The 25,506-nt window shown below is 52.6% G+C and overlaps 9 protein-coding genes across 9 annotated transcripts; 5 read left to right on the top strand and 4 right to left on the bottom strand.

Moving 5' to 3' along the window:
• Window positions 1-901: 901 nt before the first annotated feature.
• VE01_06184 (uncharacterized protein) lies at window positions 902-3,240 on the bottom strand. Its single transcript, XM_018275637.2, has 2 exons — window positions 2,719-3,240; window positions 902-2,658 (listed from the first exon to the last, which is right to left on the bottom strand). The coding sequence occupies exons 1-2, from the start codon at window positions 2,791-2,793 to the stop codon at window positions 1,528-1,530; spliced, it is 1,206 nt and encodes a 401-aa protein (XP_018128472.1). The 5' UTR covers window positions 2,794-3,240; the 3' UTR covers window positions 902-1,527.
• A 2,618-nt stretch (window positions 3,241-5,858) lies between these two features.
• VE01_06183 (uncharacterized protein) lies at window positions 5,859-9,266 on the top strand. Its single transcript, XM_018275636.2, has 4 exons — window positions 5,859-6,764; window positions 6,821-8,549; window positions 8,607-8,733; window positions 8,808-9,266. Exons 1-4 carry the CDS (start codon window positions 6,402-6,404, stop codon window positions 8,902-8,904), a joined length of 2,316 nt encoding a protein of 771 aa, XP_018128467.1. The 5' UTR covers window positions 5,859-6,401; the 3' UTR covers window positions 8,905-9,266.
• Window positions 9,267-9,737: 471 nt separating this feature from the next.
• Window positions 9,738-11,049, top strand: PPS1_1 (tyrosine/serine/threonine protein phosphatase pps1). The gene is made up of 3 exons (XM_018275635.2): window positions 9,738-10,026; window positions 10,108-10,397; window positions 10,492-11,049. Exons 1-3 carry the CDS (start codon window positions 9,978-9,980, stop codon window positions 10,858-10,860), a joined length of 708 nt encoding a protein of 235 aa, XP_018128466.1. The 5' UTR covers window positions 9,738-9,977; the 3' UTR covers window positions 10,861-11,049.
• A 127-nt stretch (window positions 11,050-11,176) lies between these two features.
• On the top strand, window positions 11,177-12,262 carry OTU1 (ubiquitin-specific protease otu1; the record flags this gene model as incomplete). Its single annotated transcript, XM_018275634.2, has 3 exons — window positions 11,177-11,507; window positions 11,573-11,847; window positions 11,918-12,262. Exons 1-3 carry the CDS (start codon window positions 11,456-11,458, stop codon window positions 12,260-12,262), a joined length of 672 nt encoding a protein of 223 aa, XP_018128469.1. The 5' UTR covers window positions 11,177-11,455.
• A 210-nt stretch (window positions 12,263-12,472) lies between these two features.
• Window positions 12,473-13,903, bottom strand: VE01_06180 (uncharacterized protein). Its single transcript, XM_018275633.2, has 3 exons — window positions 13,750-13,903; window positions 13,591-13,697; window positions 12,473-13,538 (listed from the first exon to the last, which is right to left on the bottom strand). The coding sequence occupies exons 1-3, from the start codon at window positions 13,883-13,885 to the stop codon at window positions 12,609-12,611; spliced, it is 1,173 nt and encodes a 390-aa protein (XP_018128468.1). The 5' UTR covers window positions 13,886-13,903; the 3' UTR covers window positions 12,473-12,608.
• A 136-nt stretch (window positions 13,904-14,039) lies between these two features.
• VE01_06179 (uncharacterized protein) lies at window positions 14,040-16,483 on the top strand. The gene is made up of 2 exons (XM_018275632.2): window positions 14,040-14,620; window positions 14,690-16,483. Exons 1-2 carry the CDS (start codon window positions 14,323-14,325, stop codon window positions 16,216-16,218), a joined length of 1,827 nt encoding a protein of 608 aa, XP_018128393.1. The 5' UTR covers window positions 14,040-14,322; the 3' UTR covers window positions 16,219-16,483.
• Window positions 16,484-17,566: 1,083 nt separating this feature from the next.
• VE01_06178 (uncharacterized protein) lies at window positions 17,567-18,686 on the top strand. Its single transcript, XM_018275631.2, has 3 exons — window positions 17,567-17,767; window positions 17,826-18,041; window positions 18,162-18,686. Exons 1-3 carry the CDS (start codon window positions 17,691-17,693, stop codon window positions 18,457-18,459), a joined length of 591 nt encoding a protein of 196 aa, XP_018128394.1. The 5' UTR covers window positions 17,567-17,690; the 3' UTR covers window positions 18,460-18,686.
• Window positions 18,687-18,718: 32 nt separating this feature from the next.
• VE01_06177 (uncharacterized protein) lies at window positions 18,719-21,266 on the bottom strand. Its single transcript, XM_018275630.2, has one exon. The coding sequence runs from the start codon at window positions 21,064-21,066 to the stop codon at window positions 18,829-18,831; it is 2,238 nt and encodes a 745-aa protein (XP_018128395.1). The 5' UTR covers window positions 21,067-21,266; the 3' UTR covers window positions 18,719-18,828.
• Window positions 21,267-21,425: 159 nt separating this feature from the next.
• On the bottom strand, window positions 21,426-24,142 carry GAS1_2 (1,3-beta-glucanosyltransferase gas1). Its single transcript, XM_018275629.2, has 3 exons — window positions 23,351-24,142; window positions 22,472-23,297; window positions 21,426-22,418 (listed from the first exon to the last, which is right to left on the bottom strand). Exons 1-3 carry the CDS (start codon window positions 23,450-23,452, stop codon window positions 21,733-21,735), a joined length of 1,614 nt encoding a protein of 537 aa, XP_018128396.1. The 5' UTR covers window positions 23,453-24,142; the 3' UTR covers window positions 21,426-21,732.
• Between the last annotated feature and the right edge of the window lie 1,364 nt (window positions 24,143-25,506).

Below are 25,506 nucleotides of genomic sequence, written 5' to 3'. Positions count from 1 at the left end.
GGGCTCGGGGTAGGTGGAAGGAAGGAGGTCCCTTAATGTAACGTTCCGCGGTTACTCAGGCTGCAAACGGATATTTTCATATAGGATCGAATCACAGTCAGCACACGGACACATCACACTCACCATACCAAACACCCCTCTCCACAGCAGCACCTCCAACTCATCCACCGAGGAGATGGTGCATATACAGACCAAAACTCTACGAGGTGGAGAGCGCGCTCTCCTGAGGTTGGGACCGACGTTCTGGTTTATGGGTTCTTGGACATCTAAGAATACCAGCGCTACTCATCTTGCTCGCGCTTGCTCACCTAGACTGTCTAATCTAACCATCTCTATCTGTGCTGGAGGGTAAAATGGCGGTGGTGCTGGTTTCCTTGGTGGTTGGCAGACTTACGACTGTGGTTCCTGGTAAGTTATGACATCGTATACCCTTCCCCTTCCCCTCCTGCTACGGCCGGAAGCGTCAGTTACATCCATCCATCCATCCATCATCTATCCTAATTACATCCCCCAATCACCTGCGTAACAATCCCCTATGTACAGTATACATCCCCAATGCAATCATGCCTGTGTGAGTGTGAGAATTCCGCAACCAGCTAAAATCACATGACGTAGCCGCCCTCTCCCACACCCTAACCACTGGGACGGGTAAAACGCGAACCGAACACGTCCCATCCCCCATCGCGACTAGTGTATCGCGTAAATACACGCTAGGAGGTACTTTACGCGTGTACCTTACGCGGTCCGGCCGCGCCGGGGAAGAAAAAATTGTGTTTACTACGCGAGGAACGGGAACGGAACCGACCACCATGAGACGGGATGAGAGGTGTGTGGTGTTTGCGTGATGGATACAAATTACACAATCTACGTATGGACAGGATGAGAAGGGACTGCATACACACGATCTGGAAGTTTGTTTATTTATTTTATTGATTGATTGGATATTTGGTCAGACTAACTAACTAACACCACCGCGTCATGTATGCCACGCTGTACGCACACACGCATCAAGGGCGCGCAATTGTTCGCGCCCATACCACACCATACCACCGCGAACTACCCATTCCATTCCTCCCTCAAAGGAGGGTGGTGTGTATAAACAAAACAGCCACCATATTCAGCTGGCCAGTCAGTCACCGCCGCCGCTGCTGATACCAAAAAAGAGGAGCCAAGGTAAATCGGACATCCCTCAATCCCCACAGAGAGGGCGAGTGAGAGAAAGGACAAAAAGAAGAAAAATGCATTAAGTCTCGGTTCGTGATGCCCATATACAAAAAAACAGAGCAAAGCAATACAAAAAAGAAGGCCAAGTAACTGCCTGCGCCTAGAGACACCAGGCGCTCCCAAAAAAGGGGGAACCCAAAAGAATAGCCAAAGTCGAGTTGAGTAAAAAAAGACCAAGTGCGCGGACTGGTAAGTTGTGTGTAGTGTGTGTGTGTGTTATCGTAACCGTAAACCCCCTTTCCTCTCTGTCATAACAAAGACAGGTGAATGATATCAAAAACCAGGCCCAAAGTAAAACTGAGCTCAAGAAAGTAACTCCCCCCCCAACTCCATCCCCAACCCCCCCCCCATCCTCCCCCTCCCCACCCCAAACATCGGACTACTCGTCGGCATCTCCCCCCTCCCCCTCCCCTCCCTCAACGCCGAAGCCGGCGTCCTCGTCGTCCAAGCCCCCTGCGCCGGACTCGGGGTAATATTCACGAAATCCGCAAAATCAAACGTCTGCGACGGCGTGTGCGGCCCGCCACCACCGACACCGAAGGCGGAGAGGAGTCCGAGACCGCCGCCGGGGGTGGTCATCATGGAGGAGGGGAGGGCGAGGGGTTTTGAGGGAGGCGTTTGGGGGGGGTGCATGCGGTTTGAGCGTGGGTGGGCGGGGGAGGGGGAGGTGGCGAGGTAGAGGAGGAGGTCTGCGCCTTCTTCGCCGCTTTTGCGGGTTAGGGAGGGGTTGTTGGTGGTGAGGGTTGTGGTGGTGTTGTTGGCGTTGGCTGTGGTGCGCCGGGTTATGGCGCGGTGCCGGGGAGGGGGGGTGCGAGGGGGGGAGGAGCGGGAGATGTTGGTGTTTGAAGGTAGTTTGAAGGAGTGGAGGGGGAGGAGGTCGGAGTCGGAGTCGGAGTTTGAGTCGAGGGATGGGTGGGCGGAGGAGGGGATGTCCTCGGCGATTGTGCCGCTGACGCCGCGGAAGAAGGAGAGGTTTGGCCCGGCGGAGGTGGTGAAGTGGGGTTGCTTCCTCGGCTTTATCGGGGAGGATTGCGAGAGTTGGTGTTGATCCTTCCACGACGTATGGCTCTGCGACATGCTGCGCCCAGCACTGGGTGACGAGCGGAAGCGCTTGCGTGCCGTGGACTGCGATGGGTTGTGGAAGGTAGCGTTGTAGGAGCGCTTCCTGTGTCCCGAGCTGCCGCTGGAGGAGTCGAGGGCGTCGGAGAAGAAGGGGGCTTTGAGGGGGGAGGAGCTGAGGACTGTGCGCGGGTAGTTGAAGTCGGAGGCGGAGCTCGAGGAGGTGTCGGAGAGCATGTCGCCGGCGGAGGAGGGGCGCTGGCGGCGCAGGTGTTCGTCGACTTTCGGCTCGATGAGGTCGAGGGTTAGGTCTTCCCAGCCGTGCTTGGCTTTGAATTGGGCGAGGGCGAGACGGTTCTGCAACTTGCGTGCCATCTGGGATTGGAAATATACGTTAGATTTTTTTCTCAAGGAGGGGTTGTGATGGCAACGTACCTTGCTAACCTCAGCCCTCCTGAGGACTCGGTCGGCCACGACCTCGGGCTGGTTGTTCTTCCATGGGGAGGACATATTGAGAGATCGAGGAATAGCCGCCCGAGTTCAGGGCATTCGTCGGGGGGCGAGGTGATCAGTGAGCGGTCGCGCTGGGGCTACCCCAAGACAGGACGTTCGGTATTTGCGTGGTTCGTGGGGACGAGGAAGAGGTCGGCGTCTAAGTGAGAAAGTGGAGGGTTTTGCTCAGTGTTTTCGAGGTGGGTCACGAAAGGGTGGTGGGCTGAAAGAGATCGAGGTCAAAGAATTGTTTCTGCGTTTGTAGTTGTTGAAGTTTTGTGTGTTCGGCAGGGAGTGAGGATGGTATTCTTTCTGTTTTACAATAGTATTGTATTTTGAGATAGAGTATAATGAGGCCGAGAGTATGTGTTGACTGCGACAATGCGGTGGGAAGGGGTTGGGCGGTTGACGTGTGTAGTGGTGGTGGGTGGTGGTTGCGATGGGTGGTTGCGAGGTCAGACTTTCAGTGGGGAGTGGGTGGTTGTTGCGTGCCTCATTAGTTTCACGCCAGGAGACGACGTGAGGGATTGGAGTTGGAGTGCTGCAAGCCTGTGGTATTGGCTGGTCCGTGGTGGTATTTTGCTGGTATGGTATGCCCTGGTACGGTCGGTGTTGCAATTGCCCGGACGGTCTGGGGTTTCTTTGGACGGCTTAGGTCTGTTCCCTTTCCTCCCTGGCTCTTTCCCTGGCTCTTTTTCCTGGGCTCCGTTCGTTTAGCAAGGATTGACCACGCAGGTGCCGGGTAAGGCCAGCCAACGAAACGAAGCAGCTTGGTTACGGTAAGCAGCCAGGAGCGAGGAGTAAATGAGCCAACAGATCCAAAAGAAGGAAGCAGCCAGCCACAGACGGGGTGATGAGGGATATGATCAGGGCAGTGACGAGAGCAATGATAATGCAGCACAATTTATTCAACTGGAAGCATTTACTGAAAAGTATTTTTCTAAAAAGTGCTCGTTGGCCTTTAAGGAGCTCAGTATAATTACTCAGAATGCCATCTGGTTACCTTGCCTACCCTCACATGTCTCCTTGCCGTGCAACCTGGCTATCATTCAGGGGAGCTCCACGCTCTCAGACCTACTTTAATTCAAATTCCCCCTTCTCGGCCAATCAACTTTGTCATCTCTGAACAGCTCGATGCATGCTTGCCTGTGTTTGCCTGTGTTTGCCAGATGGGATGTGTGTTTGTCGGACCCGTCTTACTTGTGTATAAGACATTCTAGACACCATGGTATGCGCGGCACTGCTCACACTGCTCACACCACGACCATACAATGTGATGGATCTGTTTGAGAGAGTCTTCTCTGGAACATTGAGCGAGCTCTCGGCCTAGCTATGGACTATAATGTCTCTGGGATTTCTCTTCAAGCCGTTAGTAGTGTCTGCCTGTCTGCCCCATCGATCTGGGACATCTCAGACATCTCCATCTACTCTCCGGGGATGTCTGGGAGACAGACACACAGACACGGGAGGTGTCCTCATGGTGTGCTGACATGATGGGAGGGAGGAGGGAAGGAGGTGAGCTGAAGGGCCAATCCTGGGTGAATTGGGTAAGCTTCACAGGGCTGAAGGATTGGACGGACGGCAATTCTGTCCAGTGTGCAGCGTGCAGTGTGCATCGTACAGATGCGGATCAGATAGAGATGGGATGGTAATGAGATGAGCATGAGATGAGCATGAGCATCCGATGAGCATCTCTCCCGCATGTTCAGCGAGGATCGATGGGTCGGCATATATAAGTAGAGTGCACTTGGCACAAACAGAGAACGCCAACGTGACGCCAAAGCACGAGTTTACCAAGCAAAGTGGTTCTCTCGTGCCGCTCTCCCATACTGGTGCATGGTAGAGAGTACTACACAACCTATAAATTGGTCAGTGACGGGTCGCCGCATCGCGCAAACAGCCATGGCCATACTATCCGTCTATCAGTACTCTGTACATACCATCCTCCACTCCACACACCAAGGACGATGGATGCACAAGATGTCCACCAACTCAACCAAGCGCCGGCGACGATCAAACATGTACCTGTACCCGGTGTAGTAGTAGTGATTACAGCCCTGTATGGCTTGTACTCTTCTTGCCCCTCCACCACCACCAGTGCTGCTCCATCCACTACTGCTCCACGCCCACGCTACAACCAGCTCCACGCTTGCTATCCTCGCTCGCTCCACCAACTTTTCCAAGAATCGCGAATGCTAATCAAGTCTTGTTCCGGCAGGTGCTCCTTCCGTGCTCCTTGCCTCTCGCTCCCCAGCACAGCGCAGACACAGGGATGATGTGTGTCGCCTGCCGCCAAAAGGATGGTTTGATTGAACGACGAGCCGTGGATTGACAGCCAGCGACGGCGACAACGACAGCAAGTACCATAAACAGGATGGATGGTGGCTTGCAGATACGCAGGGCCACGATTGTCACGATTGTCCTATGATGGCCTCTCAATTGAGCCAATTACGCTGGACCTGAAGCTGAAGCCATCGAGGGGGGATTTCGTCAGCAACTCATATCACTGGTATCGCTGGTATAGTATACACGCCTCTTAGCCCATTGACGATCCCTCTTCCGGCTTTGGGACACCAGGGCGGCGCTGGCGAACACGGCCTTTCGCCATCACTGGCCCAAATCCCATCCTGTTCCTGCTCCATCTTTTGCTAGCCCCTGCACGTGCTCTTGTTCTGTCGACGCTCCCTTCCCTGCTCTGGATTTTAACGCCTGCCGTGCCAAGGTGGGAGCCAAGGTGTGGAATACGTGGGATACGGGACAATTGAGTGTTGAATGGCGATGGGGTAGTAAGGATGATGGATGGCATGTTGCAGGCAGAGTTAATCAATCTTTGCAGATACGGAGATATGCATATACGGGTATTGCAATACTACCTGACTGCGGTACTTACTCAACTCAAGTTCTCCATTATCCAGCATCCACCAGTATCCAGTATATTGCCGTGCACGTCCAGTTTGAATCCTGCTCGGCCACCCACTCGGCCAGGCTTGCAAGGTTCCTTTTTCTATGAATATCTCCGAATATGTACCGCCGCTCAGGTCGTGCATTGTTCTGTTATGCACTGTAAATGATGTCAGAGTATATTTCTTGAGTAGACTCTACTTTCTTTTTTTCTCCTTGCTCTCCATCGCCACTGCCTCCTATCCTTCCCTTCTCCCTCCCAATGAGAACGTGGGTATCGTATCCTATACTCACGGACTCTAAACCACTCTAACCACTCTAACCACTCTGACCACTCTCCTCCTCCAATCTATCGTTTCCGCAATCTTAAGTTCCACTTTTGCCAAACCTTAACTGCGTCTGGACAAGTTTTCCACTGTGACAATCGTCATCGCTAAACATAGGTAGCTCCGAAAAGGTACGAGCAGAAAGCTGTCTCACATACAACCCACTACGCTGTGCCGTTGCCAGCAATTTCACTGCCCTTTACACGTCACTCACCCAAACAAAGCCCAGCAAGGGAAAGCAAGGGAAAGCACTTTTATTGAAACCCGACTGAGACGGCTTCTTGCATCACAAACCTCCCTCTGCTAGAAACAAAGCCTTTCACGACACACGGGAAGAACAAGGGATCGCTGCAGCTTATCACAAGTTGCTGAAACTGACGAGAGACGCCGCGCCATGCAATGGCCCCCTCATTTCTGAAAGACCTGCGCCGAAGGTCCAAGGCCAGCTTCCGCACCGAGAAGTCGACAGACAGCAGCAATCTCAGCAATGGAACAGTGCCCACATCAAAGTCCTCGTCGACTCTAGGGTCGGCCGTGGGCTCGCAGACACCGCCAGACCCAATCCTCGCCTCGTATTCCGATTTCCAATCACAAACAAAATCGTCGCTTCCCTTGCGACCCCAGGTCTCAGCTTCAACGAGCCCTGGGAAGCGGAATAGTAGTGTCTCTGGAATGTCAGGACTCGGATCACCGAATGTACACAGCGCATTGCCTATATCGCCTTATGCACCACGCATACAGTCGATCTCAGATGGAGCATGGGTATGATAATACCAATCAATTTCCCAAGCCATTGACAGATACTAACAATTGTCCAGGTAAATCAGAAGGTGCTCTTAATTAATGGCACTGTCGGGGATGCAGACGCAGCAGCAATTGAGGGGAACATAAGCCTCAGCCGTCTTGACGATGACTTTCCCGCCATCAATTGGCCGGTGACAGAGTCCCATTTCAAGGCCCTGGTATATCTTACCCCGGGTATGAATAAGTTGCGTTTCGACTTCTCCTCCCCCAAACTTGCCAATAGCAACTCCACAAACCCGATACACTCAACATTCATCACTATCCACATGATGCCCATGGCAAACTCGCCCCCATTGCAATTGGTAATCCTCCTCGGCGCAGACTCCCCCGCCACCTTCGACTCGACGCCAGCGCGCATTGAGCAGGAGGGTAACGGTCTTGATGTCGCTATAAAAAAATTCCGGATGGCGGCGTACTTATGGCAGGCGTTTACCGCAGAGCAAATGTTCCGGAATAAGATGGGCCGACGCTGTTTCCGATTCGAAGAGGAATGGCAGACGGGGACTGCGAACTACCGGGATCGTGAGGACGGCACTATGAGGAACGAGGCCAAGATCCATGTTATCAGGAGTACTCGAACGGTTGCTGAGATCCGATCAATTGACAGGGCCCAGCAGAACCCAACGGCGAAAATGAGCGGAGACCTGTTCAAGATCGCGGGAGAGGCTGTGGAGGAGTACTTCAAGCCTAGTCCGGGGCAGCACCAATATGTGTCTGTTTTGATATTGGACTCACACTGGGATAAAGCCGCGAATCTGGTCACAGGCCATGCAGCGCTTGGTGGTACGCATGGCAGGATTCATATGGGAATTTTCGGTTCTCACGCCCTGCACTCCTATCCCACCAGCCTTGAAGAAGTGGTGCCGGCGTTCACAGATTGCACCCGAACAGACACCAGCTTCGTTGCCAACGACGCCAATCAGTCAGGGAGCAGCTGGGAGGCTGCCAACATTGGCATTGGCGCGCACCTCCACGAGACAGGCCACTTATTCGGGTGCCCTCATCAGGAGAACGGTGTCATGCTACGAGACTACGTCACATTCAACCGGACATTCACCAGCCGGGAGCCGTTCTCTGTTCGGACGAACGAAAAGGGTGGTCTCGTTCTTCCAAAAGACGAGTGCGGATGGCATCGCCTCGACTGCCTGCGCTTTAGGAATCATCCATGCTTCCGCGTAGTCAGTGACCCGAAGTTGTGCGCGGACAGGAGCATACACGCTTGGCCTGTAGACAGCGGCAACGTATTAGTTACCGCGAATTCTGGCGTTGCATATATCGAGATATTTACCGAGGGCGACGAGACTTGCCATAACTGGATCGAATATGGCGATGGGAACGGCCGCGGCCCTATTCAGCGACAGGTTGTGCTTACAGAACTGGATCTGCGCGGTAGGCTGCCTGATGACCGGAAATCGAAGAAGATAAGGTTGGCTGTCAAGTCAATCGGCGGTGAGAGCACCGATATAGAAGATTTTGGACTCCTGGCGTCCAAGGCCTCGATGCTGAAGCTGAAGAATGGACAAGTTGCTTTCCGGGGGGCGAAGCTGGGGCGTTCGCAGACGCAGGGCTCGGAGCCGCAGGAGATCATCTTTGATAGCGTGCTGAAGCAGACGAAGCTGCTTACGCAGATTAAGTTTTATCATGGGTTTGCGCTGGATGGGATTGAGTTTATTTATGAGGATACTTCGACTCAACTTATTGGGAAGAGAGGGGGGAAGGAGGGGGGGAGTGATTTTTACCTTGGTATGTTGTTCTTCTGAGTGAAACTTGGACGTAATACTGACTTTTCTTGTCCTGCAGATACTCGCCGAGGAGAATGCATTTTGGGTTTCTACGTGCGCTCAGGCTTCTGGATTGACGGCATCCAACTCTTAACTAGCTGTGGTCGTAAATCGGAAATCTATGGCAATGCACATGGTGGATCTGCGTAAGTTTTATAACAGCCCCCCTACCCCTCCCTCACGTTAGGGGATCAGCAGCAAGCTAACGAATCCGTTGTAGACACACTTTAATACCGCCGCGGGGATACTCGGTAGCGGGGATTTCGGGCTCCTGTGGACAGTGGATGGATGGGCTGTCTCTTATTATCACGCGCTGAAGTGATGGTATATACGAGGGGTGAGGGTAATTACGGTAACGAGCGACCAGAGCGACACAATGAGGCTGGCTTGAAAGGTGCGCTCGAATAGCCACATGGCTAGCTAGGAGGAAGGTTTCAGACCGCTCCCAACGATATTTCAAATGCCTTGGGGATGGGTGCGGTGCGTACATATTTGTCGAATCTCAAAGCGGCATCCAGGGTCGATGCCGTTGTATAATAAATTGTACCCGCCTCCGATCGGCGGGTTGGGGGGTTTGGTTCGTTGGACGGGGTCTCTAGACTGGATAGGAAGATGGGTTTATGAAATGGGTAATGAGCTATACCATACTGGCTGGAGTTTTTTGGAATTGGGAAGGGGGAAAGAGCTGTTTTGGGGGGGGGGGAGATTGGCTCCATGTTGGGTGGTATATAGAACGGTTTTAATTCTGGATTGGATTGGATTGAATGAGAGGGTGGTGAGGGTAGATAAACTGGGCAACAAACGAAAGACGAATTTTTGTCTATACTTGCATATTCAATTGCCCTTTTTATTCTTATTTTCGCTGTGAACATTAATAGAACATGATCGGCGACAGCGACGTTCTACCATCCTATAGATTTCCCATGTGAAAAGCCCATTTGTTGGGCCAAAACCTGTCTTAGGGGTGACATTCGCACAAAAACAAGACTTGGTCTGAGCTTAGCACACCCTATTATGGCGTGGCGGTGAGAAGAGCTAGGGGGATCGGATGGGGGAGTGGGAAGAGGGAGGGGATGACGTTGGTTCCGCAGCAGCGGCCGAAGCGAAAGTAGGCGCAGCTGAGCTCCGCGCAGGCCAGCAACCAGGTAAAATCGCGGCTAGGCCAAGATTTTGCGGCGCTCGCTTTCTTGTTGAGGTTGCTGCAACGAGTAACGTTGACAATAACGTACGTTAGAATCAACACATCACGATTATAGAATTTCTGCTTCAGCTTTTCAATTCATTTATTTGCGACGGGACTTTTTTTTCTTACGAAGGGTAGTTTGCTGTTGTTTTTGCTACAGAGTGACGAAAGGGAAAGGTTGGGACGAGACGACAGAAAGAAGACGATATGTCGAAACGCACCTCTGCTGGCGCGAAGGCTGCGAAAACTGAAGATGGTGAGCTCATTTTCCCTCTCTCAGCTCATCCTCAATCCCCTCCACCTCCCTCGCCCTCCACCAGCTAACCCCCCCTCCCAGTAGTCGACAAGCAAACGACCCTCCTCAGCTCAGAAACCGGCCACTTCAGCCTCGTCCGCGCCCTGCACCTCGCCGATCTAATCACCGAGCTCAACGGCATGTGCGGCGTCATGTCCATCTTCTCCTCCATGCGGTACATGGCCGGTTCTCCCGGCGAGCTGGGGAATCTGTGGGCTGCGCTGGCGCTGATGCCGCTGGGCTTGTTTTTCGACTTCTTTGATGGGAAGGTCGCGAGGTGGAGGAGGAAGAGTAGTTTGATGGGGCAGGAGTTGGATTCTTTGGCTGATTTGGTGGGTTGTCCTCTTATACCCTTACTTCGCATATCCGGTTGTGGGAAGTTGGGTGAATGACGGTGGAATACCATGCTGACTATAAACGAAATAGATATCCTTCGGCGTCGCCCCCGCCGCCGCCGCCTTCGCAATCGGCTTCCGCACCCCCCTCGACCACTTCATCCTCGCCTTCTTCGTGCTCTGCGGCCTCACGCGCCTCGCGCGCTTCAACGTCACCGTCGCCAACGTCCCCAAAGACGCGACTGGCAAGTCCCAGTACTTCGAGGGCACGCCGATCCCGACCACCTTGTCGATTGTCGGGTTGATGGCGTACTGGGTGGGACAGGGGTGGCTGCATGGGGAGTTGCCGTTTGGGACGGTGTTGGAAGGGTCGGCGATGGAGTTTCATCCGGTGTTGGGGCTGTTTGTGATTAGTGGGTGTCTGATGACGAGTAAGTCTATACATATCCCGAAGCCGTAGATGGCCGGAGCGGAGGGGATGGGGAGGAGTGAGAAGGGGGGGGGGGGCTTTTTAACAAGGCCGTATATCACATAGAAGTGTGTGGTGTATTTGACTTCCATGGGGGGTCTCACGAGAAAGCCGGTTGGAGAGCAATAAATACAATAGGAGCGGTTAGGGACTGGAATATATGAAATGATTGTTAAAGCATGTTTGCTATGCTTCCCTTGCGTCCCTGCATATACCCCGACAGTGAATGTAACCTCGGAACGCCATCCATTGGGCTTCATATCCTAGTCTGGTCCCCTAGTATTGTGAACCGAAGCACCCCGCCCATCTCCCAAGTTCGCTACTCATCACCTCCTCCTCAACAACTCACAATTAAGCAAACAAACACCGTATAATATGATAGCTCTCCTATAGACGTGGCATCCAACGAATCGCAACCCACTGGACCCCCAATCACCCCTCCAGTTCCATCGCCAATCACCCCCCCATTCGCCACGCCACTAGCTTGACTAAGCTCCCCAGACAATCAGATAGCTATAAAGGTAGCACCCCGCCATCCCGCCGCACCCCATACCCCACCACAGCACAACACGACACAGTAAGAACGATGGCCGAGGACACACCCGAGCTCCCTTTGCCGGATCGCGGCGCGACTTTAGGTAGGTGCTTTTTATTCTTCTTCTTCCAGTTTCCCCCGGAGCAAGCACTGACGAGGGTGCGACAGTGATGCGGGTAATGCCCGACGATAACAGCTGTCTCTTCCGCGCCTTCGCCGCCGCGGTATTGCCAGGGGATGACCTCTCGATGTTAGAATTAAGGTCGCTTGTAGCGTCACAGATACAGGAGGAGCCGGATGTGTATACCAAAGTGGTCCTCGACAACCGGACGCCGGACGATTACTGTCGTTGGATCCAGACGGAGGATGCGTGGGGCGGGGCGATCGAGTTGGCTATTCTGTCGAAGCATTTTAAGATCGAGGTGTGCAGTATAGATGTCCAGGTACGCCCTCCCTGCTTCCCCCGCCGCCTTAGGTCCCAGAGGCAATACAAGTTAACTAACACCCCCTCAGACCCTCCGCATAGACCGCTTCAACGAAGGCTCCCCCATCCGCTGCATCCTCGTCTACTCGGGCATCCACTACGACACGATCGTTCAATCCCCCTCCGACCCCCCGCACACCATCGCCGATAACCCTCCCGAGCTCGACAAGCGGGTGTGGGACTCGTACGACGACGATATACTGATTAAAGCCCAGCAATTATGCAAGGTGCTGCAGGGGAAGCATTATTTCACGAATGTGGGGGAGATGGCGATTAGGTGTACGAGTTGTGGGTGGGTCGGGTATGGGGAGGCGATGGCGGCGGGGCATGCGCAGGAGACGGGGCATTATGATATGGTTGAGCAGAAGTCGTGAAGGGGGGGGGGACAGGGAGTTGGGGTGGGAGGGGGCGAATTGGGCGTTTGGAAGGTGAGGGGGTTTTAAATCGGTTTTAGATCTGGATGAGGCATTGCCATTATCTGCCATGGATTTACTGTTATATATGAAGCTATATGGCGTCAGGCGGACTTTTTTTAACTTGTGATATCACTTCTGTTCTGTGACGAGGCGAGGACCCTTCTATAACTTCGTGTACCCTAAGGGTCGTATATGCTCATTTTATGTAGGTTTTATTTAATATTCATATTGTCGTTATAAATCACAATTTTACATTCTATCGTTTCCAATCTTCATTTCTTCCCGTCCCCTACCAACTCCTACCTCACAGCTCCCTCTTCTCATAATAAGCATCCGTGGCACCCTCTCCCTGCCCACTCTTCACATGCCCAGCATGAGAATCCAAGTTCGCCCAATCCAAACTCAGAAACTCATGCTTATTCGTCCACCTCTGCTGACTCTCCGCAAACCCCACACTCTGCGCAGGCGGCGGCGGCGGATCCGTAATCTTCGTAATCAGATACGCCGTCGACGCCTCGGCAATGCCATAGATGAGTACGCCCAACAGCGGGATACGGAGGAATATGTAAAACCCAACGCCAAACCCAAACAGCAGTCCCGAGCGGTCATGAAACCACCGCTTCTTCTGCGCAGCCGTGAACTGGATACGGCTAAAATACGGCTCGAGCAGCTCGCGCGTCAAGCTGCGTGAGGTGAAGTATGACTGCAAGAAAATGACGAGGTAGCGGCGGGGCAGGAAGATGCCGCTCCCGAAGATGAGGAGCGCGGGGCCGAGACCGACTGAGGCGTTGAAGGTGTAGAAACTCGCGGCGGGGAGGACGAGGCGGCCTACATAGGGGGTGTATGATAAGGCGAAGATGACGAGGGAGATGCCTGCCTTTTTGCCGCGGCGGATGAATAGGCGGGTTAGCGCTTCGGCGGTGGATTTGCTGTGCGTGCTGCCGTCTCTGGTGGAGTAGAGGCTCATGTTCGGGTAATATGGGGGACGGAGCTGGGAAGGGTCATCGTCCTTGTGCTTTTGTTGGTAGGTGGAGTCGACCCAGCGGAGGGAGTCCATGAACATGTTGTCCAGGGTGGGGGTTATGTAGCGCATCAGGGTCATGAGGAAGAAGGGGACCTGGAGGACGTAGTTCTGGATGAAGTCCAGGCCGCTGACGAGGTTGTCATCCCATGATACGGCGTCGAAGTTTATGAAGAATGATAGGAACCATAGTAATACTTTGATTCCGACGATCTGGAGAAATAGTCAGCCTTGCGTCATCGCCTATAAGCTTGAATAGGCATACTGGTATTGCTATTAGGATTCGGATAGCAATTCCAGCTGCGACAGCTAGAGCTGCTTGCTTATAATGCTCGGAGGTGAAGAGAGCCGGGTTCTGTAACGCTCGTAGGGCTTGTCTCGGTCAGATATTATAATTGAAAGACTGGTATAGAGGAACCCATACCTCCGACGACTGTCAGTTGTGCACCTCGCAGTATGGCATTGAGATCGAAGTTCTTAATTTCGAGCTTCTTCTTGAGTTTCTCTTCTTGCTCTGGGGTTACCAGCGGCATCTGGACTTTTCCTCTTCGTTCCGACATTGTGGTGGTGAGGTTATGTTGTGTTGCACGCGACTATAAGATATTACGTGGGGTAGATATGGCCCTGTTTCCCAGCCTCGCTAGTTGTGGAGCTTGCGGCACCGGATCGTCATCGCCGTCAAGGGGCCGGGACGCTAGAGATCCCCAGCCGCGCCCTATCTTCACAGTTACCAGTACCAGTATGTTGTGAGACAGTGACTCTGCGACACATTTTTTTGTGATAGCTTCTCATTAATGACCTCCCCCAGAAAGAGGAGTGTCACCGAGTCTCCACTAGGGATCTACCCAATATATGCAACAATCTCCCAGGTCGAACAAAACAACTCGACTTCCTCCGCGAATCCGATGCGCCGCCATACGAACTTTATACACGAGTAGCCTCGCCGCATGAGATGGGATGAAAGCCTGTAGGTAATACAGGCTTCTCACATATCAATATGGCGCAAGAACTCCCGTCGTCGCTTCCGACGCAGTCGATGATGAAGCGCGCAGTTACGCTGCCTCTACGACCCTCCACTTCGAGTAGCTGGACACCACGCGAGAAGCCAGCGTCTTCGGAATCTATCGAAAGTCTGTATATACACCCGTCGGTGCGGATTGTGTCTTTCGAATCCTTCGGCTCCTCCTCTGCCTTCCAGAGACGATCAAGTCTAAACACTCCGAACCTAGCCGACGTTGAGGAAGAGGTTGGGACTTTACCATGGTCTTCTACCTTCGAGAGAACCATTGCAGTTGGTAAGTGACAAGTCATAAAACAACAAACGTCTGCGTTTTTTATTGTTTTCTAACGATTGGTATATGCAGGCCCTCTCCGCATCTACAGAGCCCCCGGCTCAGTTGCATTCATAAACTGCAGCAGTGTTATACAACCAGTGCTACCGAAATCCAGGTGCTGGTGTGTGGACGACGATGCAACCAAATTTATCCTGCAGATCAGGCGGCCTCAATTCTGGCGCATTGAGGTCCCACTGGATGACCCGAATCACAAGGCGAAATCACAAGAGCTCAAGGATGTGTTGAGCCAAATCTTGTTATTTGAGAAGACGCCCTGCCCATTTAGCAGGAGCTTTCACATTGAGCTTCCTGAACCGCCCCAAACACCTGTCAAGAAGAAGCCGTGGAAACCTGTGGAGCGACCGAGCTCCGCCAATGTAGACACCAAATCTGTCAACACCGAGACGCCTGTGGACGTATCTCCGAAATCTAGGAAAACTGAGGATTACTATGCCGCTGCTTCCTCAGATGACCACCCTGCAGTTCCTGAGATGGACAGCGACAGCGATGCAACTGATGATACAAACATCACGCCTCGGAATTACTTTCCTCGGGCCCCTATTCCACATATATTTAAACAGGAACTCTTGACCCGGCCAGAAGTCCTAGACACTGGACGGTCAGTGACAGCACCTCCACAACTGACGCTGATGACTTCCCCCCCTTCCAAAAACACAAAGGGTCTATCTCTTGGCTCGCCAGTTGGTAGAAAGTCCGAGGACTCAACGTTATCCAACTTCTCCTCGAGCCAGGACTCTTTCCACACGGTGCAGTCATGGCACAGCCCCATTACACCAATGTTTCCAGATTCGTCCGACTCGAGACCCTCTACACCAACTACGTTTCCTTACCCACACGATAATATAAAGCTTCCGAAGCGAACCCTCGAGCCGCAAAATGTCTCAGAATTAGCAATTAGCCCCAGCTCAGAAACCCCTACTACCCCGGGCGTCTGGACAATGGTTGATACCCCAGAAACCAAATTGAGTGGCTCTCTACTACAGTCGTCGCCACCGTCACCAACAACACCGACTCCGGCCCGTAAGATTCAGGAGGACGACGATGAGGAGGAGGTCTACGAGGACGCTTCACCATCAGCGGAAGTGGTAGTCGCAGATACACGCAAACATAGGTCAGTCAGCGAGCGCTCATCCCGCAGACGAGCACTCTCGCCCCTCCCGTCTCCAGCAAATCTCTTCTCCCCATCTCTGTCGCGAGCCCGGCACCTGAGAACCGCACGGCATCTCCCCACCGCCATCATCCAGAAGACATGGGAGATCCTCCTGAGTCCACCAAGCCATCTTATACAGATAATGGTTGAGATTGCGGCGAAGATCAAAGCCGGGCAGTGGCGCGGTGCTGTCTTCGGGGTTGATGAGGGAGGGGAGGAGGTTGTTGGACAGTGGGATTATGGGGATGGCGATTTCATGTGTGATCAGTGGGATGATGCGGATGTGGATGATTATGGGACGAAGACGCCGGTGAGCAGTCAGATGGTGAGGCATAGGGCTGTTAGGGGCCCGCCAGGTGGGTTTGGCGACAGCTGGGAGATCGATTGATCGATAGAGGAACGATGGTGTAAGATTGACGAGCCGATGGTATATAATGGATATGATGGGTATGATAGGACATTTGACAGTATATACTGTACAGCAAATCTTCGCCGAGATAGGAGGGGGTCTGGTTGGGTGGCGTTACATATCATTGTCGGGCTTGGTGGTTGCATATGCTTGCATATATGTTTGATTAGCGGTTTGTGTTGTTATACGATTAGCTACTGAGCGGATTAGCTACTGAGCGATGTAATTTAATGAGTCTACTGAGTCTATAATTATCTGAAGCTCAAGAAGCGTGCCACTCTTTTGCTGAGTTCCCATCGTGACTATGCTAAAGTAATAACCTGAAGGCCATGAATTGACCAATTCTTTCGCTGAGTTATCACTATTGTAACCCGCTGCTCTGGAAATTATGTAAAAAAAGATCCTATAGTACGTTTTAACTCAAATTTGAAAGTGTTGATACTTGTCACTGTGTAAGGCCTTTAGTATAGTTGAATTCCCCTGGTTGTTGTGAGAAAGTAGGAAATATAAATATTTAATTTCTGTCTTTACCCATCTACCCTCATATACCCCAATAGCTCCGCGTAAGTTATGGAGTGGAACAAGCTAGTGCATTCATTTCTTGGTAAGCGCTCCTGATTTAAATATCACGTGACTCCGCGCAACCCATACTAATTATCCCTACAGCCTTTTACCAGAGATGACCGTGGCTCATGTCCATAATACTCCATTCATCAAATCTTTGGAATCAAACTTCTGATACGTTCAGATCAAATACTTTTTTGCCGTTTTAAGCTTCATTTTACATACCTCATGGGTCAAGAATGGTCTGAATAGCTCAAAAAAATGATTTTTTTGCTGGATTTCTCGCCTATGGAGATGGTGGGTTCGAGTTTGTATTTTTGGCACAATGGACCCTTAGGTATGGGTGGTTTTCATGTTGATATTCATCGACCTTGGCCACGACGGCGATAAGAATTGATAAGGCACCAGAGTCGTAGTTTCCTTTCCAGGTAGAGAAATAGTGTTTATCCACTATGGTTTATGGATCCACCTCCTACAAGCCAGGGTTAAAACCACCCGAAGGGGAGTAAAGCGTAGATACTACAGTGTTTTGTGTGGCCTGGAGGTTGCTCACCAGCTCGTCTTGATTCAAGAAATAATATATTCACAGTAGTAAATAATAAATATATGAATATCGTACTTATTTAAAGCATGTATCACCAGTTTTCCAGAATCTTGAATTCGCCCCTCCACCATGACGATCATGCCATCCGCCAATCATTCAGCTTGAAGCGAGGCAATTATAGTAGGCAGCCAATAAATTGAAACACCAGCACATCAGCCAGCATATCATCTACCAAGGCCTATCAACCTTAAGCAGCAACATAAACATCAAAACCTCATACCACAGACACATAAACCGACGAACTACAACCCAAGCCTCTCCCACAGCGCACAAACTCTCCATCATGCCCTCATACCGAAAAACACCTCTCTTTGGCGGGGCACTCACAGCAGAGCTCCCCACCACCTTCGCAGACGTCAGGTGCTTCACCCTCCCCCCTCTCCTCCCGACTCTATCGCACCCCATCTAACTCCCCTAGCACGATCCGTCAAGTCCCCGATAACCAAGAAGTCTACCTGGACAAAGAGGGATTCACAAGCATCATCTTCGACATCACCGAGCGCGTCGGCCCCGCTGGCAGCACTGACGCCACCGATGGCGCTGCGCTGACCATCCACCTCGAGGACATTGTCGATTCCGACTCTGATCTGCTCAAAGTCTGGAGCACGACTGATACGCAGTTCTCCAACCTACCGTATGTCTCTTGCGCCCTGCCTTACTTCCCCCACCATAGGCCTCTCTCTGCGTCTAACTACCCCGCAATCACGTGCCCAGAGACCAACAGACAGACTGATTAACTAACTGAGATGAACAGACCCGACACCCCAGCCTACACCCTGATCGCGACGCAAACCCCGCGGCCAGACCCAGAAGCGCGCAACCCGGCGCCGGATTTCACAGCCATTGTGCTGAATCTGATCCGTCTGGAGAGGGAGAAGACGGATGTGCTGATTACGATTAATGTGCCGCATATCAAGGGGGAGTATTCGGAGGAGGATGTGGATCTGGAGTTGGGGAGGCAGGGGAAGCTGATTAGTAATGCAGTTGAGTATGCGTCGGTGATTTGGGAGAGCTTAAAGATTAGGGATTGGGGGCTTTTTGATGAGGCTTAGGTGTGTGGTGGTTGGGAGGTAGGGAGAGGATGCGAGGAGGAGGGCGGGAGATTGGAGATTTGAATGATATAAGCAAGTATGCTTGAGGGAAGGCTATGGAAATGGCAGAAGGATAGGAAGGGGGGGGAGGGATGCGGGGGGTGGCGAGGTTGTGGTTTTGAATGATATAAGCAAGTATGCTTGACGGAAGGTTGTGGAAGTGGCAGAAGGATTGGGAAAGGGTGGGATGAGAAGGTACATGACTTTGAAGATGAATATCCCCCGAGTTAACTTCATGAACAATTATGACAAGCTCTACGGCTTTCAATTAGGTAGATAGATATATAACCACGCTTAAAGCGAGACCTCCGCCGCACCCAAGCTACCCTCCTACGGGGTCGTGAGATCCAGAAAGTCAATCTTCTTCACAATCAAATCCACCGAATCGTCCTCCACCACACTCTCAACCGACAACCCACTCTGCCCCAACCCCTTCAACCTCTCCGCCTTCAACTCCCTATACCCCCTCCCCACAAGCGCCATAATATCCTTCTGCGGGCTCCCCAAATTCTCCCTTCTAACCCTCCCAATATTCTCCTTAACATACGCCTGATACTCCCCCATCACCTTCTCCACCCCCTCCCCCGCGCCCGCCCTCGGCACCGGCCTTGTCTGCACCAACCTCCCCTTACAAAGCCCACAACTATGCCGTTTCGGGTCAATACTCTTACTATGCCTCTTAAACTCCAACCCACACCCCACCTCGCAGCACCGCCACACATACTTAAACGCAATCTCATAACTATGCTTCGTGGTAACCTCAATCCCCCTCCCCCCAAACCTGGCCGAACACCGTGAAGCCCACGCCTTAAACTCCTTCCCGTGCGGGTTATTCGTCACGCCGCTGACCATGAAGTTCGCGAGGTGGCAGAACTCGTGCGCTACGACGTTGAGGAGGCGGTCTTCGTCGTCGATTACTTTTTCGGCGAGCTCGATGGAGGCGTGGTGACGGTAGGTGGTGGTGGGGGGGAGGTTGGGGGAGAGGGGACGAGAGCGGATGGCTTCGCGCTTCCAGTTTGCGCGCCCGGCGGTGGTGTTGAGTTTCTTGGACCAGATGATGGATATTCCGCCCGTGCTGGCGGCGAGGGCGGAGACTTTGCCGTCTGTGATTTCCGAGTCGAGTTCGCGGAGGAAGGAGAGCGCGATGGCGTGTTTGTTCTCGTTGAACAACTTCTTTCGTTCTATGAGCGCTTTGTCTTTCTTCGCGGCGGGAGCTTTTCGGGGGGACCCGGTGAGGTCTTCGGGGGTTGGGACGAGATTGAGGGACCGAAGGGGTTTCTGGGGGGAGAACTCGTCGTTCCAGTCGTTGACTACGTCGGCTTTCCAGAAGTCGTCTGTGCTGGGGCTGTGTGTGGCGGTGGGGATTCTGGGAGCCTTTTTGGGCGAGACGAGGGTCTTTTTTGGGCTTGGTGGGGGGGTTGTGAAGATTGTTTTCTTTGCGGGTTTGCGGCTTGCTTTGCTGGTTGGTGGGTCGTAGGTGAGGATGGGACATTCTTCCTCGGAGTTTCCAGTCGTGTCTTGGTCTTTCTGTGTGGGGAATAGACGTCTTGTGACTGGACGTGGCACCACACTCTCCTCCTTAGTATCGTCATCGCTCCAATCGAGATGTAAAGCTTGGGTTTCCTTTACTTTTGGCGCCTCCGGTTGCGACGATGTATCTGGTCGCCTTCCTCGCACCAATTTTCTCACAGACTTTGGTGCTGGCACCGGACTGAGATCATCTTCCTCCTCCTCAAGCTCCTCTATCGAAGAATCATCGCTCACGATAAAATCAGACATGTCGTCCTCCTCATCCTCAACAAGCGAATCATCTTCCTCCTCCGGGGTCTTAGCCCGTACGATAGCAGCAGGCTTGCCCGTCCTCACCCTCCTCGACCTCATATCAAGAACTGGCGAATCGTCTTCCTCTTCTTCCGTCTCGGCCTGTATAGCAGCAACAGGTTTCACCACCCTCCCTCTGCGCGGTTTCGGCTTCGCAACATCTTCTTCCTCCTCCAGTTGCAGCCCTTCCAAATCCTCCGCCACCTTGCCTACTTCCACATCATCGTCCAGTGCCTGCTCAACTGCGGCTTTCCCCGTCCCACGAGGCATCTTAATCTCCTCATTGATTCCCTCAATCATATCCATGCCCTTCCCAATTCCATTCACCCCTTTATCAAAGCTATCACTTAAGCTCTCCAAGCATTCCAGTATCTCCGCCTTCTTCTGGTCCCCCACCGCGGTCCTCCCCATCTTCCTCGCCCTCCTCTGTGTCGCCTCCTCCTTCGCGGGTTCCACAACACTCACGCCCACGCCCCCAGAAGCGGAAGCAGATACCAGCGCCGATGAAGCCGCCCTCCCCTTCCCTCTCACCCTCCCATCTTTCTCCCTTCCCAACTCTTTCCCCAGCGGTCTCAAAAGCGGATTATCAGACACCCCATTCAACACCCTCCTCCTCATCGTCCCCTTCTTCGACTCTGTTTTTTTCGCCCCATCTCCTATAGTCTTAAGCTCCTTAGCCTTAAAAATCGTCCCCAGCTCAGGTAGTTCGTCCTCGCTGTCTTCGATCACTATCGCGCGGCGCGCCATGTTGTTCCTATTCGCCAGTTCCAGTCGGGTGTATTAATTGCCTCGCAGCAGTCCGCGTGCTGTTCTGCTCTGCCCTGCTGCCTAGAAATACAGATTGTCGGTGTCGTATAAGGGTCGCTGATTGAATTTCTCGAGACCTTCGTCGTCGTCGTCGTCGTCGTCGATCGATTAGTGTTTACGGGTACGTATGTTGGTGGGGCAACGAGTGGTGATAAGCTATCCGAAGCTATCCAAAACCGATAAGCCAGCTACAAGACCAGTGCTTTAGGGGAACAGAGGAATAAACCACATAACTTAATACATATACAGACAGCACAATCACACACAGCATAGCCAAGTCAAAAAATACGTGCACAAACCATCTAATTAAGCACGAATTACTTCCCAATACACTACTACACACACCCCCCTCTATCCACCACTATCCAACCTCATGCCAAGCCAAACTCAAAAGATATCTTTGATTGAAACTCGCACCCCATCATCCACCAGCAATGAATGCTCCAAAAGAATCATAAAAATAAAAACATGGTCCCCTCCCTCCCTCACTACAACTACTCAGGTATAAACATAAAAAAAAACACACACACCACGACTATGGATAATAAGCGCCCCCCAAAACTTTGAATTTGGATTATTGCGTTTCTTGGTTTCTTGATTTTTGGTTTACAGAAGAATCATACCCATACCCGCAAGCACGGTAGCGAAGACGTACGAGCCCATGGACAGAGCACCCATCTCGAAGCGCGGGACCATGGAGCCAGCAGCAGCGTTCGTAGAGGTCTCCGAGGCGCTGCCGCCAGTGCTAGTGCCGACAGAGCCGACGGTTCCGGAGCCATCCTTGCCAGCAGCCGCGAGGAGCGTGGTGCACTCACTGGCGGTGGAGCCAGCCTGGATCTCGGCGGTGCCGCTGAAGTCGCAGGCGGTGGCCTTGCTGCCTTGGGACTGGTAGTACTGGTCGAAGGCGAAGGAGAGCTTCTGCTCGGACGTGCACATGGAGTAGGCGCCGTACTTGCCGGTGGTGGCGTTGGCGTTGATGCCGGCGCAGGCGGCAGCGTCGTTACCGCAGACGTAGTCGAATTGAGTGGCGATGTCCTTGCCCTTCATGCCGGACTTGGCCTTGCAGCTGAGGGACTTGACCATGCAGTCGCAGACCTGGGAGTTGGCTGCCGGGGGGAGGGTGCTGCTGGCGGCCCAGCCGGCGTTGACAGATGGGCAGGTGCGGGCAGCAGTGTTGGTGGGGGTGTAGGAAGCCATGGAGACGCCGCTGGGAGAGACCTTGGCAACCTGGCTGGCGAGGACCTTGAAATCAGCGAGCTTGGAGACGGCGTTGTCCTTGACCTGGACGAGACCTGTGCGCTGTTAGACGATATTCTGAGATAATATAGCTCGGCGAGGGACTTACCGTAGTTGTTGGCCTCCTGGAAGTACATGTAGACGATACCACCGGACCAGACACCAGTCATCTGGGGACCGTAGATAGCCTCAACCTCAGTGAAGACACGGGGAGATGGCTCGTTGCAACCGTACTCAGCGAAGAAAGCGGGAACGTTGTAGGTCTCGAACTCCTTGGTCCTGACATCATATCCGGACTTCTGGAAGGTAGACTTTCCGCACCAAGAGTAGATGTTGTAACCCCAGAAGTCGATGGACTCCTCGGCCTTTCCGCAGTTGAAGTAATCAGCAAGATCGTCACGGATCTCAGCATCATCGTTGGTAGCGTAACCGACACCGATAGCTCTGTAACCCTTGGCCTTGATGTAAGCCTTGGAATCACGAACGGAGGCCTTGACGAAAGCACTGGCGTCGGTGTTGTTAGCCTGGTTGGAGACTTCGTTACCAGCAAAGAAGCCTAGGGTGTTGGTGAATTGGGCCATCTCGTCGATGACAGCGGCATAGCCCGCGAAGATGGAGGTGGTCCATTCCGGCTGGTCGCGAATGATGGAGTTCTGGGGGTTGGAAAGATCCTGGATAACGTAGATGCCGGCCTCCTCGAGGAGAGTCATGCACTTCTTGTGGTCCTTAGTGGGGTCAATCGCGTAGACGCGGACAACGTTGGTGCCGAGCTCAGCCAACAATGGCACATCGCGAGCGCAGCTGGCCTCATCAGCCAGAGGGTCGGTGAAATCGATCGAGGTGGACGCGGTGCCGTTGGCGGCTGCCTCTTGCTGGTATGCGATACCCTTAATGAAGAATTCGGTGCCGTTCGTCTTGTAGAAGAAGTGGGAGCCCTGGGATATGTGAGGGGAAGCTCAATGCGAGGTTGGGGTAGACATTAACAAACCTTGATCACGATGGGGTCCACATCCGCCTTGACAGATGAGACAAGCAGGGCAGCTCCAGCGAATGCTGTAGCCGCAGCAGACGCAAGACTGTAGGACTTCATGATGATCTTGTAAACTCTCTCTGAAGATCGGAATCGTAAGAACTGGGTCTGTTGATGATGATTGCGATACTTGGAAAGATAGTTGGAGCCGTTTAGTCAATTGGACGATCAATTGTTAAGTTAACGAAAGAAACCCAAAGGTAAGTAGTTTAATAGTTGTTAAAAGAGTGTCGAGAAGGCGCGACTGAGAGAAAAAAGACGCAGCAATTCGCACAGAAAGGAAGGTGCGAACGGCAGGAAGATGAATACAGAGACAAGAGGAGGGAAATACGAGCAAGATCAAACAAAGGCGGTCCGACGATGCTTCATATCTCTACCCAGATCAATCAATCTTGGGGCGTCAGGGGGCATTGGCGGTACTACCTCAGATGGACCTTAGGGTCTCTTAGGAGCCTTGGGGGATTGGGGGAGAGGGGACTTGGAGGGGCCTTGGATGGGCCTTGGTAGTGAGAAGGGATTGGCTGTGGGTGACTGGAGCAGGGTGGTTCAAGGGGTTAATCGAAGTTTTGGGTACAAGCGGATTAACGCCGAGGACGAAAGTAGTAAAAAGCAGTGACGAGCACACTTTAGGGCTTGAACGGCAACGGCAGCGGTCCCTCGGAGCAGGTGGGCTGTGCAAATCCAAGATGAACTAGAGTCACTGTGCTGGTACTATAGTACGAGATTGCGGAGAAAGTTTGCATTGTGATGTCTCCCATTTGCGCTGGGCACACGCTGGGCACACGCTGGGCACATGCAATACGCGCGTCGAAATGTCTTTACGGGCTTTCATTCTGAGAATCTTTGCGGAGAAATGCACAGTATGAGGCAAGAAATGCGGCATCATCAGGGTGCGGGTTGTGCGGGTTGTGGGCGGCTGAGTTTACCAGACAGTATATATGTAAAGCCGGGTGCCTCGGGGTCCTGCTTCGTATCCTGATATAAATCAGCTACGAGCCAATATTGGGTGTAAGGAGTCTGTACGAAGTCCCCTCCTCCCCTACTGGAACACGCCCAGGAACAAGATTGGTACGAGCACTATACCGCACCATACCGCACTCTACCGTGTCGATAGTCTCTGTTCTGTTCTGTGCCCATCGCCCACGGGCAACGGCCAGGACTGGGCACGTGATTGGTGAAGCGAGTGCTGCTCAGGGGCAAACTGTGATACTGCTCTCCAACACGGACATAGCCCCATGGACTCACAGTAATCTTACTGCTGTTGATTGCACTGTTTCGAGATGCCCATCGCCCATCGCTGACCAATGGGGTATGTGCAGCACTGTAACTGTACGGTACACCGCCATCTTTCACAGATTTGTTCCAGTGCCCGACCAAGCAGGATTCTCAGGTTCCTCAGTTATCAGGTTCTGACGAAGAAACCAACCACTGGTGTCCGACCACGACTGGTTTGTAGCCACCAACCGACGTCTATCATCGGGAACACACAGAAACCAACCATGTACACTCACCCTGAACACAAGCACCAAGACCTCAGCCACTTGAAAGGCCCTTTGGCCCTTTCTCCCCCTAACTATCATGTGGCAACAAACCCCCAACCACTGTGGCGACTCTTGCAGGATGCTAATTTACATAACAACAACAATATCCGAAACATGGGCCCATTCCGGTGATTATTCCTGGATCTAGCGGTACGGGAGCATCTCTTGCGCATGGTTCAGCGGAGTGCTTCTATTGTGCCTGCACACAGTGGGCTATGGCAGTCAATTAGCCAATGAAATTGTCGAAGGGGGGGGGCGGGACAAGTTGAGTGTGTGGCATCCAGGTACCTGTTCTGTTCTGTGTGGTGTACATGGGATGAATGTACCTCGTAAACCATGTATGGTCAGCTTTACGATGCCGTCACTCCTATTTTCGACCCTTTGGATCTTTCCAGAGTAGAGTATTATAGATCATTGGTGTAAGCCTGGAAAATACCGGAGTTGAGAGGTAGGAGGCCATCGTAGAGCAGTCTGTAAAAGCAGTAGACGAGGGTATTTTCGAAGATTTGTTGCTATGATGAGTTAGAGTGAGCACAGCAAAAGTCCCGAGTTTAGTTGTACCACGGAAGCTCC

This window comes from Pseudogymnoascus verrucosus (genome assembly GCF_001662655.1).
Source record: "Pseudogymnoascus verrucosus strain UAMH 10579 unplaced genomic scaffold scaffold_36, whole genome shotgun sequence".
NCBI lineage: Eukaryota > Fungi > Ascomycota > Leotiomycetes > Thelebolales > Thelebolaceae > Pseudogymnoascus > Pseudogymnoascus verrucosus.
The sequence above is the reverse complement of the archived record's forward strand: the minus strand, read 5'-3'. Positions and strand labels throughout refer to the sequence as shown.